The sequence below is a fragment of the Anabas testudineus genome, chromosome 2 (genome assembly GCF_900324465.2).
Source record: "Anabas testudineus chromosome 2, fAnaTes1.2, whole genome shotgun sequence".
Taxonomy (NCBI): Eukaryota; Metazoa; Chordata; class Actinopteri; order Anabantiformes; family Anabantidae; genus Anabas; species Anabas testudineus.
Genome location: NC_046611.1, coordinates 32,387,019 through 32,400,458, shown reverse-complemented (window position 1 = coordinate 32,400,458; position 13,440 = coordinate 32,387,019). Strand labels below are relative to the sequence as shown.

The 13,440-nt window shown below is 38.8% G+C and overlaps 1 protein-coding gene across 2 annotated transcripts; it reads left to right on the top strand.

The window, feature by feature from the left end:
- The first annotated feature begins 8,526 nt into the window (after nucleotides 1-8,526).
- On the top strand, nucleotides 8,527-12,884 carry bambia (BMP and activin membrane-bound inhibitor (Xenopus laevis) homolog a). Of its 2 annotated transcripts, XM_026364178.1 has the most exons (4): nucleotides 8,528-9,399; nucleotides 10,548-10,829; nucleotides 11,110-11,502; nucleotides 11,541-12,884. In XM_026364178.1, exons 1-3 carry the CDS (start codon nucleotides 9,327-9,329, stop codon nucleotides 11,484-11,486), a joined length of 732 nt encoding a protein of 243 aa, XP_026219963.1. In that variant the 5' UTR covers nucleotides 8,528-9,326; the 3' UTR covers nucleotides 11,487-11,502; nucleotides 11,541-12,884. The 2 variants fall into 2 exon arrangements, with proteins under 2 accessions (XP_026219962.1, XP_026219963.1); XM_026364177.1 differs by having other exon boundaries at nucleotides 8,527-9,399; nucleotides 11,110-12,884.
- The last annotated feature ends 556 nt before the right edge of the window (nucleotides 12,885-13,440 follow it).

Sequence of the window (13,440 nt, the reverse complement as noted above, 5' to 3'; positions counted from 1 at the left end):
CATCTTGTTCTTTGGTTTTTATGTTTCTTTAAATTCAGCCTGTCTTCTAACTTAAGATTTTTGGTCCAAGTTGAAATGGATGCTTTGTGTTGTCATGATCAGTTGTCTGTTAACAGTTCAAGTTAAATTCACTGTTAACCCCTGCTGGTGTTTTTGGCTACTTAATTTATTTGAACAGTTAATTACTGTAAAATCCATTACAGTACTATACAGCTGTATAATGTAGCTAGAAATTCTAGTGATAAGCTGTGTTTCTGCTCTAGTGTGATTTATATACATGGTTTTTAACTGTAGTATTACACATTCCTAAAATCTGTTCTTCAATATCAAATGTATAAACAACAATAAATCACAGACAGATATCCTGAAATACTTTTTCATCTTTGTGATCAAGAAAGAGACATTTAAATTGTGTACTTAGCTATCTACCCCCTTACAGACAGGAGGAATTGTAAAGATTGATGACCACAGGTAGAAAGGACCTCCTGTGACGTGCTGTGAAGCACTTAATGTTGATCAGTCTCCGGCTGAACGTGCTCCTCTGTCCAACCAACACCCTGTGTAGTGGGTGGGAGGGATTGTCCAGGACTGAGAAGAGTTTGGACAGCATCCTCCTCTCAGCTACAACATGTAGAGGGTCCAGCTCCACCCCCAGAACAGAGCCAGCTCTCCAGATCAGTTTGTTTAGTCTGTTAGTGTCACCTTCATGTTGCAGTAACTGTAGAGTCATCAGAGAACTTGTGAAGATGACAGGACTCTGAGTTGTACCTGAAGTCTGAGGTGTACAGGGTGAATAGGAATGGAGACAGAACTGTCCCCTGTGGAGCACCTGTGCTACAGAACACAGTGTCAGACACACAGTTCTGGTTGGTTACAATTGGTGAGGTAGTCCATCATCCACAAAATCAACCTGCATGTTATTTAATTTCTCTCCCAGCAGTGCAGACCAGATGATGTTGAATGCACTCGATCAATCAAAAAACGTGATCCTCACTAAGCCCCCAGGCTTGTGCAGCTTTTTTCCAGTTTCCTCCAGCAAGCCTCCTTCCCTTCCCTGATCCTGAGAGACAGCAGTCACTGGACCCTCCTAGCTGCTTCCCTGTTTCCTGACCTGAATGCCTTCTTTTTCTCATTCAGTCTGTGTAAAATACATCAGATTTCAATCTACAAAGATTTTCTCTATCTTCACCAGAGCTGTCAGTTCGTCCATCTTATTGTCCAGTGACCTCACATTACCCATAATCAGAGAGGGGAGATGCAGCTTAAATCTTCTCACCTTCTCTCTGCGCATCGCTCTTCTCCGCTCTTTATTTCCTCCTTGCTGTTTTCTGCCTTCCCTACATCCCCTCGTTGTCCTCCTTCTGATCTCTTAGGGAATGTTTAAAGTCCTGGACAAAGTTACATCTTTTACTCCGGCCGTCCTCAGTACGATCAGCTGATCCCGGGTTTAAACAATGGAGCTGGCTCCATGGTGATGGAGCAGCTGCCGCGCTCCGGTCTTTCGGATGAGTGAAAGTATGACTTCAAAGGTAAAAACAGAGATAAAAACTCTCGAACAATATGATCTGAGAGGGTTTAAAGAACCTGCAAGTTATGTGAGGATTATGTCCTTGGATTTTTTAAGTGCATACAATACAATCAATCATCCTTAGAGAAAAACTGAAAGGGATGGGGGTTGACCCCTCATTTGTTTCCTAGACCAATGATTACCTGACAGAAAAACCACAGTTTGTCAAGCTGGGGAACTGCATCTCTGGTAAAGTTTGAAGTAGCACTGGGGCTACACAGGAAACTGTTTTGGTTCCATTACTGTACACACTGTTCACAGCAGACTTACAAGTGATGCCAAATTCAGAGGTACTCTGATGATACTGCAGTTGTTGCATGTATCAGGAATGGTAAGGAAGAGTACACTGGTAAAATCTTTCAGTGACTGGAGTCAGAAAAACTGCTTCCTACTGAAAACACCTCTAAAACCAAGAACATGGTGGATTTTCGAAGGTCTTCTGAGTTCTGACTTCACATTTCCATGGCAATACCCACCTGCTTAAGATACGAAATAAGAATGCTAAATAATAAATTGTATATGTGTATTAAAAAGTTGCGTAACATACCAACAACTGTGGTGTCAGTCGTAAAAGAAAACAAGTCAAACTCATCTAAGTTTGTGTCTATAAAAAAAGAATCACCCATGTGGCGTGATGACAAGGTCATTTAAATATTTTTCATAATTAAACTGTTGGGTTTTTTTTTTGCATCTTTACATTGTACATCTGTGCACGTATATACTGTTTTAACTTATTAGACATCTTACTTAATTCATTAACTTACTAACCACTTTTTACCTGTTTATGTGTCAGTTATGTTTGTTTTAATTATTTTGGCAATGTCTCTCTCTCTCTCTCTCTCTCTCTCTCTCTCTCTCTCTCTCTCTCTCTCTCTCTCTATATATATATATATATATATATATATATATATATATATATATATATATATATATATAGTATGTCAAACTCTTTTGACTCCACTCAAGACAAATCATATCCTACAATATTTATTGCGATAGATGAGAAGATGTGTATATTGTGTTATGCATAAATCTTTACCATTTTGAAACCAAAATAGTTCCACCCTCTAGAACTAAATAATTTAATTTAATAATTTAATTTAATATGCCTAAATGAATAGTCATACTGTATATACTGTATATAAAATCTTGCAGAATAAAAATAAGGCTGCACTATTTTCATTTTTCTATATTATGTGGTCAGGCACTAAAGATGGTCCTAAGCATTAAACACATATTAGCTACAAAGTCACCACTCTATGAAGATACACACAGAGAATGCTACTGAGAATATTCTCAACTTGAAACAAACAAAAACAAATGTGAATGTCATCAGCTGAATCCATGAATGCTTCTGAATGTCTCTAAAACAACCTGTGCAACACATTATTCAATTCAATTCAAATCAATTTTATTTGTATAGCTCTTTTTACAATTGACATTGTCACAAAGCAGCTTTATACAAGCAAATAAATTATGGAAGTTTACATGAACAGGTCGAGGGCAACGGTGGCAAGGAAAAACTCCCTGAGAAGGCAACAGGAAGAAACCTTGAGAGGAACCAGACTCAACAGGGAACCCATCCTCATATGGGTGATTACATGCTATGTAGGCAGCAGGCAGTCCAGTATAACAGTTAGTGTCTATAAGCTATTGTGGAGTCCAGTTAGTTATTGCAGGCTCTGTTGGACTCGTATAAAATTCCAGTCCTGGACTATCAAGCGTTGAGTCAAGACCTCAGAGAAACAGCTTCCGACATCCGCCAAGGCCAGGACCATCTTAATGGTAGCGTGTGACAAACCCCAGTCACCACACGCATCCCATAGGGACCATACGAGGGATCCAAGGGAAGAGACCTCCGACCAGAAGTGGGGCACCAGGACGAGTCAGACAGGTCCAGAGGGCAGAGGGTGGAACAACATGTAGCTCGACAGAGAGACAGGAAGAGGGAAATAGAGAGGGAAAGAGAGAGAAGAGGAGAGGGGAGAGCAGAAGAGGAGAGATAACAGTTAGGTATCATCACATTATGTATTCACAGATCAGTTAACCAGTTATGGGTGTCGTGGCTCAATAGGTAGAGCAGTTGTCTGCTAATCATAGGATCAGTGGATTGATTCCCAGCTGCCATGTCATATGCAAAAGTGTCCTTGGGCAAGATGCTGAACCCCAAGTTTCCCCCGGTGAGTCAGATCAGGTCAGCCATCTGCCATCTGTGTGTGACTATGTGTGTGAATGGGTGAATGAGATGCAGTGTAAAAGCGCTTTGAGTACCAGTTAGGTAGAAAAGCACTATATAAGTGCAGACCATTTACCATTTAAAGCACTCACTCTCATGTAGAGAATAATTGCTCTATTAACTTGAAGAAAATAAATTAGATCAAGGAAGATAGAGACAGTCTGTCTGTGATTCTACAGAGGCCTTGACATGGTTCACATCAAAGACAGAAAGCCAGGAGGTGTTAGGGGAAGTCTGTCTGACGAGGTGTGTGACTGACTAATCATGAAGAGCACCAGTTTGCAGTTTAAATCTTCAAATTGAAAATAATTTGAAGATTATTTCAATTCAATTCAATTCAGTTTTATTTCTATAGTACCAATTCACAACAGAAGTTATCTCAAGGCACTTTACAGTGTAAGATTTAAGACCTTAAAGAAAATATTTATACAAAAAATTATAGAGAAAACCCAACAATCCCATTTGAGCAAGCTTTAGGCAACAGTGGAGAGGAAAAACTCCCTTTAGAGGAAGAAACCTCCAGCAGAACCAGGCTCATAGTGGGAGGCCATCTGCCTCGACCGGTTGGGGTGAGTGGAAAGAGAAGAGAGACAAGAACAGCAGACAATAACGACAACAACAAGCAGCAAGAACATTGGGCAGGTCAACTGGATTCTGGAGATGTACAGCTCCAGGCCGAGGAGGAAACACAACTACAGGAGAGAGAAGACACAAAGTTAATGACATGAAATGGTGGCATTTGCATTGATGCTCCTAATTTTAGCAATGTTTCTCAGGTGAAAAAAGGCAGTTCTAGAGATATCTTTGATGTATGAAGTGAAGGAGATATCCTGGTCAAAGATAACTCCGAGATTTCTTACAGTATTACTTGAAGCCAATACTAGGTCATCAAGGGTGAGAAGACATAGTGTCTCTGAGATTTTTAGGCCCAAACAGTATAACCTCTGTCTTGTCTGGATTTAGGAGAAGGAAATTGGAGGACATCCAGGCCTTTATGTCTTTTAAGCATGCTGGAAGTTTGACTAATTGATCAGTTTCTCCTGGTTTCATAGATAAATATAGCTGGGTATCATCTGCATAACAATGGAAATTTATAGAGTGTTTCCAAGCACAGATCCCTGTGGAACTCCATATCTAACTTTGCTGTGCATGGAAGATTCATCATTTACATGTACAAACTGAAATCTATCTGATATATACATATATGACATGTTCCAGTCTGTGTAATAAAATGTTGTGATCTATAGTGTCGAATGCAGCACTAAGATCTAACAAGACGAGTATAGAGAGTAGACAGTTGTCTGATGCTAATAGGAGATCATTAGTGACCTTTACCAGTGCTGTTTCTGTACTATGATGTACTCTAAATCCTGACTGGAAATCTTCATACAAGTTATTGTATGTTATTGTTTTTTATATATTATTAAACTATCTTTCCAGGCTAGGCAAGATTCATCTAAATTGGTGGAACGCCACCTCCTTTCCAGCTTCTGCTTTAAGCTACGGATTTGTGAATTGTACCATGGAACTAACTTCCTCTGACTCACTAGCTTCTTTTTCAGAGGAGCAACAGCATCAAGTATTGTTCCAAGTGAAGCAGCAGGTACTATTAACAAGATAGTCCAATTGTGCTGGAGTAACATTGAAATAACTGCCTTCCTCTGTGTTGGTACATGGCTCTGAAATAAAAGATGGAATCAGTTCCTTAAATTTGTCAACAGCATTTTCACATAAACATCTACTGTAGTGAATCTTATCTGTAGGTTTAGTAAAGTCTGGTACTGTAAATTCAAATGTAATTAAGAAATGGTCAGATAAAAGAGGGTTTTGGGGAAAAACTATTAACTGATCAACTTCCACACCGTATGTCAGAATAAGATCAAGGTGTGGTTAAAACAGTGAGTGGGTTTATTTACATTTTGAGTAAAACCAATGGAGTCTAATAGTGAATTAAATGCAGTGTTGAGGCAGTTATCATCAACATCTACATGGATATTAAAGTCACCCACTATAATGACTTTATCTGCACCAAGAACTAAATCAGATAGAAAGTCTGTGAATTCAGTTAAAAACTCAGAGTAAGGGACAGGAGGACGGTACACAATAACAAACAGGACTGGTTTTTGATTTTTCCAGTTAGGATCAGAGAGGGTAAGAGTGAGGCTCTCAAATGAATTCAAACTATGTTTAGGTCTGGGGTTGATTAACAAACTTGAGTGGAAGATTCCTGCTACTCCTCCACCCCGACCTGTGTTTCTAGGAACATGATAATTAACATGACTTGAGGGGGTCGACTCATTCAGAGAGACATGTTCATCCTGCTGCAGCCAGGTCAATTATCAAATCATTCACTAAAAGGGATTTATTTAGACGAGAGAGACCTGATATTTAAAAGTCCACATTTGATTGTTGTCTTGTTATTTTGTTCTGAGAGAGGAGTCGTCTTTATTTTTATTAGGTTTTTTAGTTTAAAAATAAATAAATTAAAAATTTAAAAATTCTATCTATATGTATTATTTAGCAAAATAGGGACATTTAGTCCTCTTTGAAAGCTTTGTTTTAAAGGTGAGAACTGAGTTGTGGTTATAGTTAACTATTTCAGTCAGATCCCCCACGCCATGCTCCCAACAGTAGCATTCTTTTGTGAGGCAAAATCCCAACTAGGTAGGTTACACCTACAAATGTCTCCTAACGTGGGAAAGCAAACACATCTTTGAAGTATTATCATTCCCTAAAGGAACATTTACATTACCCTCTGAGGAGCTCGAAGGCCATCAGACAGTAACAAATAGCTGTTAAGGTCAAACAAAAGGCAACATGAAGTTATCAACATGATTTCAAAGCATTTTCAAAAATTTAAGAATTAAAAAGCTTCGAAGTTTCCCCCAAAACAGGAACTAAAAGTCATGCTGGCCTCTGTTACACATACACTTTACTCTAAAAATATTGGAAATTATTTGTGTTCAATGTACACCGAAGACATTTGAGCATAAGATCAACAGATGAATCAACATCAACTACTTTATTTGATTGTGTTTACATCTAGATCATTGTATTGATCCATTGACCCAAAATTTAAGTGAGCATGGAACATGGAACAAGTGTTTCTTGTTACCCTGGTGTGTCCTGTGAGATTGATTTTCAAATAATAATTACCTTTAATTACAGCCTGAAAAAAGAGAGAATAAACAATATGATGCACTGTACAAACAATTGGAAAGCTGCTGCATGGTCATCATCAGCAGTAAGAATCAGAAAGTCAGCTCAACATTTGCAAAAAGGTACAGAGATGAGCCACAAATGTTATAAACAAAGTTTATGAATTGATAGGTCCAATTCATGATACCCTGTATCAAACTGATGAAAATTCAGATTCTGTTTTTGATTCTGATTCTGATTCAGATTCTGTTTTTGATTCTGTTTCTGATTCTGATTCAGATTCTGTTTTTGATTCTGTTTCTGATTCTGATTCTGATTCTGTTTTTGATTCTGATTCAGATTCTGTTTTTGATTCTGTTTCTGATTCAGATTCTGTTTTTGATTCTGATTCTGATTCTGTTTTTGATTCTGTTTCTGATTCTGATTCTGTTTTTGATTCTGATTCTGATTCTGTTTTTGATTCTGTTTCTGATTCAGATTCTGTTTTTGATTCTGATTCTGATTCTGTTTTTGATTCTGTTTCTGATTCTGATTCTGATTCTGATCCAGATTCTGTTTTTGATTCTGATTCTGATTCTGTTTTTCATTCTGATTCTGATTCTGATTCTGTTTTTGATTCTGATTCTGTTTTTGATTCTGATTCAGATTCTGTTTTTGATTCTGATTCTGTTTTTGATTCAGATTCTGATTCTGATTCAGATTCTGTTTTTGATTCTGATTCTGTTTTTGATTCTGATTCTGTTTTTGATTCTGATTCTGATTCAGATTCTGTTTTTGATTCTGTTTCTGATTCTGATTCAGATTCTGTTTCTGATTCTGATTCAGATTCTGTTTTTGATTCAGATTCAGATTCTGTTTTTGATTCAGATTCTGATTCTGATTCAGATTCTGTTTGTGATTCTGATTCTGTTTGTGATTCTGATTCTGTTTTTGATTCTGATTCTGATTCCGATTCTGATTCAGATTCTGTTTTTGATTCTGATTCTGATTCGGATTCTGATACTCCCCATTCCACCGTGATGGAGCTGTTAATTAATTAATCCACGTCAAAAATTAAATGCATTAAATGACCAGTTTAATTGTCTGAGAGCCAAAGAGCAGTTCGGCATAAATCTACCACTGAGATTAGGACACAATTGTGTGGCAAATTCTAGAGTTTTGACCGATGCTTGTTGTTGAAAAAGTAACTGTAAGATATTTGGCTTGCTTTGTTCCTCACTTGTTTCATCGCTTTGGATGAAAGCGTCTGATAAATGACTAAATGTAAACGAATTATGGTGCAAGCCCAGTGAAGTGGGCATCTGTGTAACTGCAGACATTCTGTGTGTCTGTGTGGGGTTAAAAACTTAACTCATGCAACTGACGAATCAAATCCTGCAGAAGCTGTTAAACATCACGCGTTCGTATAATTTGCATTTCCGATTGTTACAGGGGAATCGTGTCGGCTGTGTGTGTGTGTGTGTGTGTGTGTGTGTGTGTCGCCTCGGTGGCGCCATGTTGTCTTTTTGCTTTGCTCTTGTCTGTGCTCTCCTCCCTGCAGCAGCAGCGGGTGCAGCCTGGAGGAAAGCAGCACAATGACATCACAGGTAAGCTGCTACTAGCCGGTCTGCTTTACAGATGACACAAAAGTTTCTTAAAATGTAAAAAAAAGGACAGTACATGGATTATGTGATGACTACATACACAGAGCAAATACAATGTTAAATAAAAATAGTATGAAATGTTTCGATTGACAATAGATTCATCTTTGAAGATGTTGGTAGACTACAATAATAATGTTACAATATCATTATAGTATAATAATACACTTTTACACTAATACCACCTTCTTTTGTGTGTTTTTGTGCATTTCGTTTCCTAATTTAAATACTTTATCTACTTAGATCGAAGCCACTGGACCAGTGTCGATAAAACAGTATTATGTAATATGACGAACTGCTCTTCCGGTGATCTGACCAATCAAGCTGCAGGGGGCGGGGCTCTGGAGACCACAGCTATGTTTTTGACCACAGCTTCAGTTCGTCCTCTGTGCGCTGATCGGAGTTCACGTCTCCTAAAGTGATCCTCTTATGTAGTTTATACTTAGATTTGGTCGAGATCGCCCTCACAGAGATGCTGGGAATATTTTCCTCCTCGGCTTAAATAAGAAGACACCGTTTTTCGCGTCGAGTTATGTCGGGCCGTCATAAAGGGACTATTCGCCAACCTTATGATCTACATGCAGGAAAGCGACTGTTTTAGGAGATTTATTGTTTTGTCTTAACTGTCCGCTCTTGTGTTTCAACATAGTTGTTCTCTAACCACATGTAAATCTGTTTGCTCCGCCGGATACACGACGACGTTTAGCGCATTGATTTGGAGTAGATGGATCAGTTCACTTTAATGTCCGTCTGGCTTCAACTGGAACTGTGTGCTATAACTGTTCTTCTTACTAAAGGTACAGTGTTATAGAGGTTATCTGTTTATTAAAATCGGACTCAACAAGTCATGGAAAGAGAAAGGACAACGTTAAAATGAGTCTTAACCGGAACTACATTGTTTGGACGGTTGCTCTCAGAAAATGAGCAAATCAGTCCCACTCCATATATATATATATATATATATATATATATATATATATATATATATATATATATATATATATATATATATATATATATATATATATATAGAGCTAAATAATTAGAGCTAAATAATGTGGGGGAATCATTGACTTGTTGTGCTTAGATGTACTGTACTCATTATCAATTTTACAATGTTACAGTCATTCACAAATCATGGTGTTAAATCTAGTTTTGAAGCCTCCAACCCTCCAAAGAGCCTTCTACTTTCCAATGAGCTCCTCTCTGAATGACCTGCGGGGCCCCACTGCTCCATCACGCACAAACATTCAGGCCGTAGCTTTTTTAAATGTAGGAGAAAGGCAAGAGTTTTTACTGAAAGAGGTCGTGATTAAGTAATCACCGGGCAAGCAGGCAGCCATAATGACAAGGTTAGAGGACACTCTTCAGATAGGATCTCAGTGCATCCCCGAGCTGTCCTTACCACAAGTATAGTTTTGCATGCAAGCAGGGAAAAAAGCGTCTCCTCCACTGCGCTCTACCCCTTTAAGACTTTCCATTTGGGTTGAAAGAGGTAGACAACGGCAAACAAACCTCTAATTATAAACTGCCATTCCTGCTTTATTATAAAGACAAATATAGCCAATTTACATGTGAAACTCTTACATGAAGGCACAGTTGCTGTTTGGAAAAATAAATATAAAATATTTCCATTAAGTCTTGAAGGTTTTTATGCTGTGTGTAGAGGACACAATGGCAGCAAATAAATAAACCTCCTATAAGGACGAGGCAAGTGGGTTCTATTAACTACTCAATCTTTGAAACCCGTTGAGCTGGAAATGTTGGTGGTCAATGCGTCCTAGGGAATCAGGAATCCAGACATACATGCTGAATTATTATGTTCCAGCAATTGTGAGGGACTGCAAGGTTAAAGTAAAAACAAAACATTATGCAAGTAATCTTGACAAAAGATTCCCTAATCCCTATTAATCCTGCCTTTTTTTTTGTCTCTGTGCAAATCCAGGTGAAATAAGGTGTTACTGTGATGCCCCACAGTGCGTGGCCACTGGATACATGTGCAAGTCAGAGATCAATGCCTGTTTCACCAAGGTCCGAGACGCGCTCAACACAAACTCTGCCATCAACCATGGGTGTTTAAACCCGATTGCCATTGACATTTGCAGTAGCAGCTTGAAGGCCACAGACGCCCTTACTGAGGCCTTGGCATCGACACTAAAGTGCTGCCACACTGACATGTGTAACTACAGAGGCCTGCATGCCCTGGCACAAACCAGGGACTCCACAGGTAAAGCACTTGCTCTTGCATTGAATTATTCAGTTACCAGCTGTTAGGTTTCTAACTACGCCCCTTACTGCCATTTCAGTTAGTCTTAAAATCATTCTTAAATCATCTTCAGGAGATTTTACAAATCATCCTCAGCAAAATTTAGTACAGAAATCTTGTAGACTTATGAGACTACATAGAGATATTGGAGGAGTGGTAGAACCGTTTTTTTGTATAACATTTAATCCGGCAAACCTTTAAATGAAAACTGACAAACATCAAATCTTTTCTTTGTGTACAGATATGAAGTACTTGCCAGACAGCAGTAACAGCAACCTGGTGACCCGTGTCCAGGAGCTAGCCTCAACAAAGGAAGTGTGGTTCCGGGCTGCAGTGATCGCTGTTCCCATTGCTGGTGGTCTTATTCTGGTGCTGCTCATCATGCTTGCGCTACGAATGCTTCGCAGTGAGAATAAGCGGCTGCAGGACCAGCAACAACAGATGCTGTCCCGGCTTTATTATAGCTTCCAGTGTCACCACAACAAAAAGGGACATGTGGCCAAGCTGGACATGGAGTGCATGGTACCAGTCACAGGACATGAGAACTGCTGCCTGACGTGTGACAAGATGAGACAGGCTGATTTGGGAAATGATAAGATCCTGTCACTGGCGGACTGAGGGATGTACAGTGGCCATGGCAATTTGGAGTTTGTATGACCTGTTGTTGTGACTATCACCTCTACACAGTCAGGATTGCCTCTCAATAGTTCACTTTTTTTTTACATTATTTTTTTGTTTTTGTTTTTTTTACGTTATCATGTTTTTATCCACTGGACTGTTGGATTTGTGTCAATTTTTTTTAACCAGTGGTAAAAAAAAATATGAGAGTGATCTTGTGCTGTGTGATTTTTCTTTTTTTTTTGCCAGAGGAGCACTTTACTTGAAAATGAACAGGCTGCATCTAAGCTTGAGAGGGCAGGACTAAGGTGTAGTTAGAGCTCTGTCATTGCTCCTAAAGATAATTGACTATTGCCGTTAGTGCTGAAGGATACCAAATCTTTGTTATTTGCACATTTGTTAAAAAATGATATCTCTCAAAATGAGAATTTCACACTAAGACCAGGGTACAAAAATGACTTATTTGAGGGTAAAAAGTGTGTGTCAATGTAAGTATGCATACTCCTGTCTGTTTCATGATTAAGGCTTATTGTAAAAATCTTATACACATACTGGCTGTTGAAAGCTTGAAACCCTTTAGAATCTTCTGGAGTTCTGTATTAACATGACCTAAAAGTGTAATTTGATTTTGAAATTAGTAGATAAAGGAAACCCAGTTAAACAAATGAGAGAAAAAATACATTTATTAATTTATTTAATGCAAAGCATTTAGAATTAATTCAATGTTACATATATTTGTGTAGTAAAAAGCGATTCGAGTCAGGTTTTTCAATCAGTAGGATAACAATCAGACATGAGTGTGAGGGACCTTGCCTTATTATTTTGCCTTATTTGGGGAACATTCAACACTATTTTAACCTCCCCAGGAGTGGTCAGCCAGCAAATTTCACACTAAGAGCAAGTGTGTAAAAGTCTGGAAGGTCACAAGGAACCCTGGGATAACCTCTAGGGAACCAAAAGCCTCTTCTAGCAAGTTTTAATATTGATGATCATTTGTCCATCACTCAATCCAATGTTAAATAACAATGGTATTCGTCATAGACTTGCAAGAAGGTAGGGGAGAAGCTAGAAGGCTACTGGAAAAATGTTATGTTCATCTGTTCTGACAGATGAGACCAAAGTAGAACTTTTTGGCTTAAATGAGAAGTGACCAAATGTTGCCATGCATTCCATTAGTATTCTTTGAACGTTGTGGTAGTATAATTTTTTGGGTGTGCTATGAAGGACAAGGAAGTTTTGCCATCATTGATGGAATCATAAATTTGAAGGAAAATGTCACAGTTTCAGCTGTGAAGTGAAGTTCAACAGAAAGTCGACCATGCAGCAAGAAAATGACCCACACACAGTGTTGCAAAAGGGGTGATATATTTTTGCCACACACAAATATTAAATATCATTTTTCACAAATAAATGAATGTGTATCTGATTTACTGATTTATTTGGTTAATTGGATTCCCTTTACTAAGTTGTAGTACTAGCAGAAAAAGTGGATCATAAGTTCCATGAATACATCAGGAAGATGGCCCCAACTGATTGCGTGCTTAGTGAATACCTCAGGTAGCAGAAACCAGAGGAGCAAGGGAATGAAGAAGAGGAACCCTCATGGAAGGACAAACCCCTGTATGGCATGTACCACCGGCAGATTGAAGAAGTGGCTGATGTTGACAAATCCTACCAGTGGCTAGACAAAGCTAGACTGAAAGATGGCACAGAGGCACTAATCCTAGCAGAACAGGAGCAGGCTCTGAGAACAAGATCGATAGAGGCTGGGATCTACCATACCAGGCAGGACCCCAGGTGCAGGCTGTGCAAAGATGCCCCTGAAACAATCCAGGACATAACAGCGGGATGCAAGATGCTAGCAGGCAGGGCATACATGGAACGCCATAACCAAGTGGCCGGCATAGTGTACAGGAACAACTGTACAGCCTGTGTGAGTACAGGCTGGAAGTCC

What these genes read in the sequence shown, in the direction of transcription:
- bambia (XM_026364177.1), top strand. Translation starts at nt 9,327, where the DNA reads ATGGATCAGTTCACTTTAATGTCCGTCTGGCTTCAACTGGAACTGTGT. An exon ending in AACTGTTCTTCTTACTAAAG is followed by an intron (nt 9,400 to 10,547) that starts GTACAGTGTTAT and finishes GTGCAAATCCAG; the next exon opens with GTGAAATAAGGTGTTACTGT. An exon ending in ACAAACCAGGGACTCCACAG is followed by an intron (nt 10,830 to 11,109) that starts GTAAAGCACTTG and finishes CTTTGTGTACAG; the next exon opens with ATATGAAGTACTTGCCAGAC.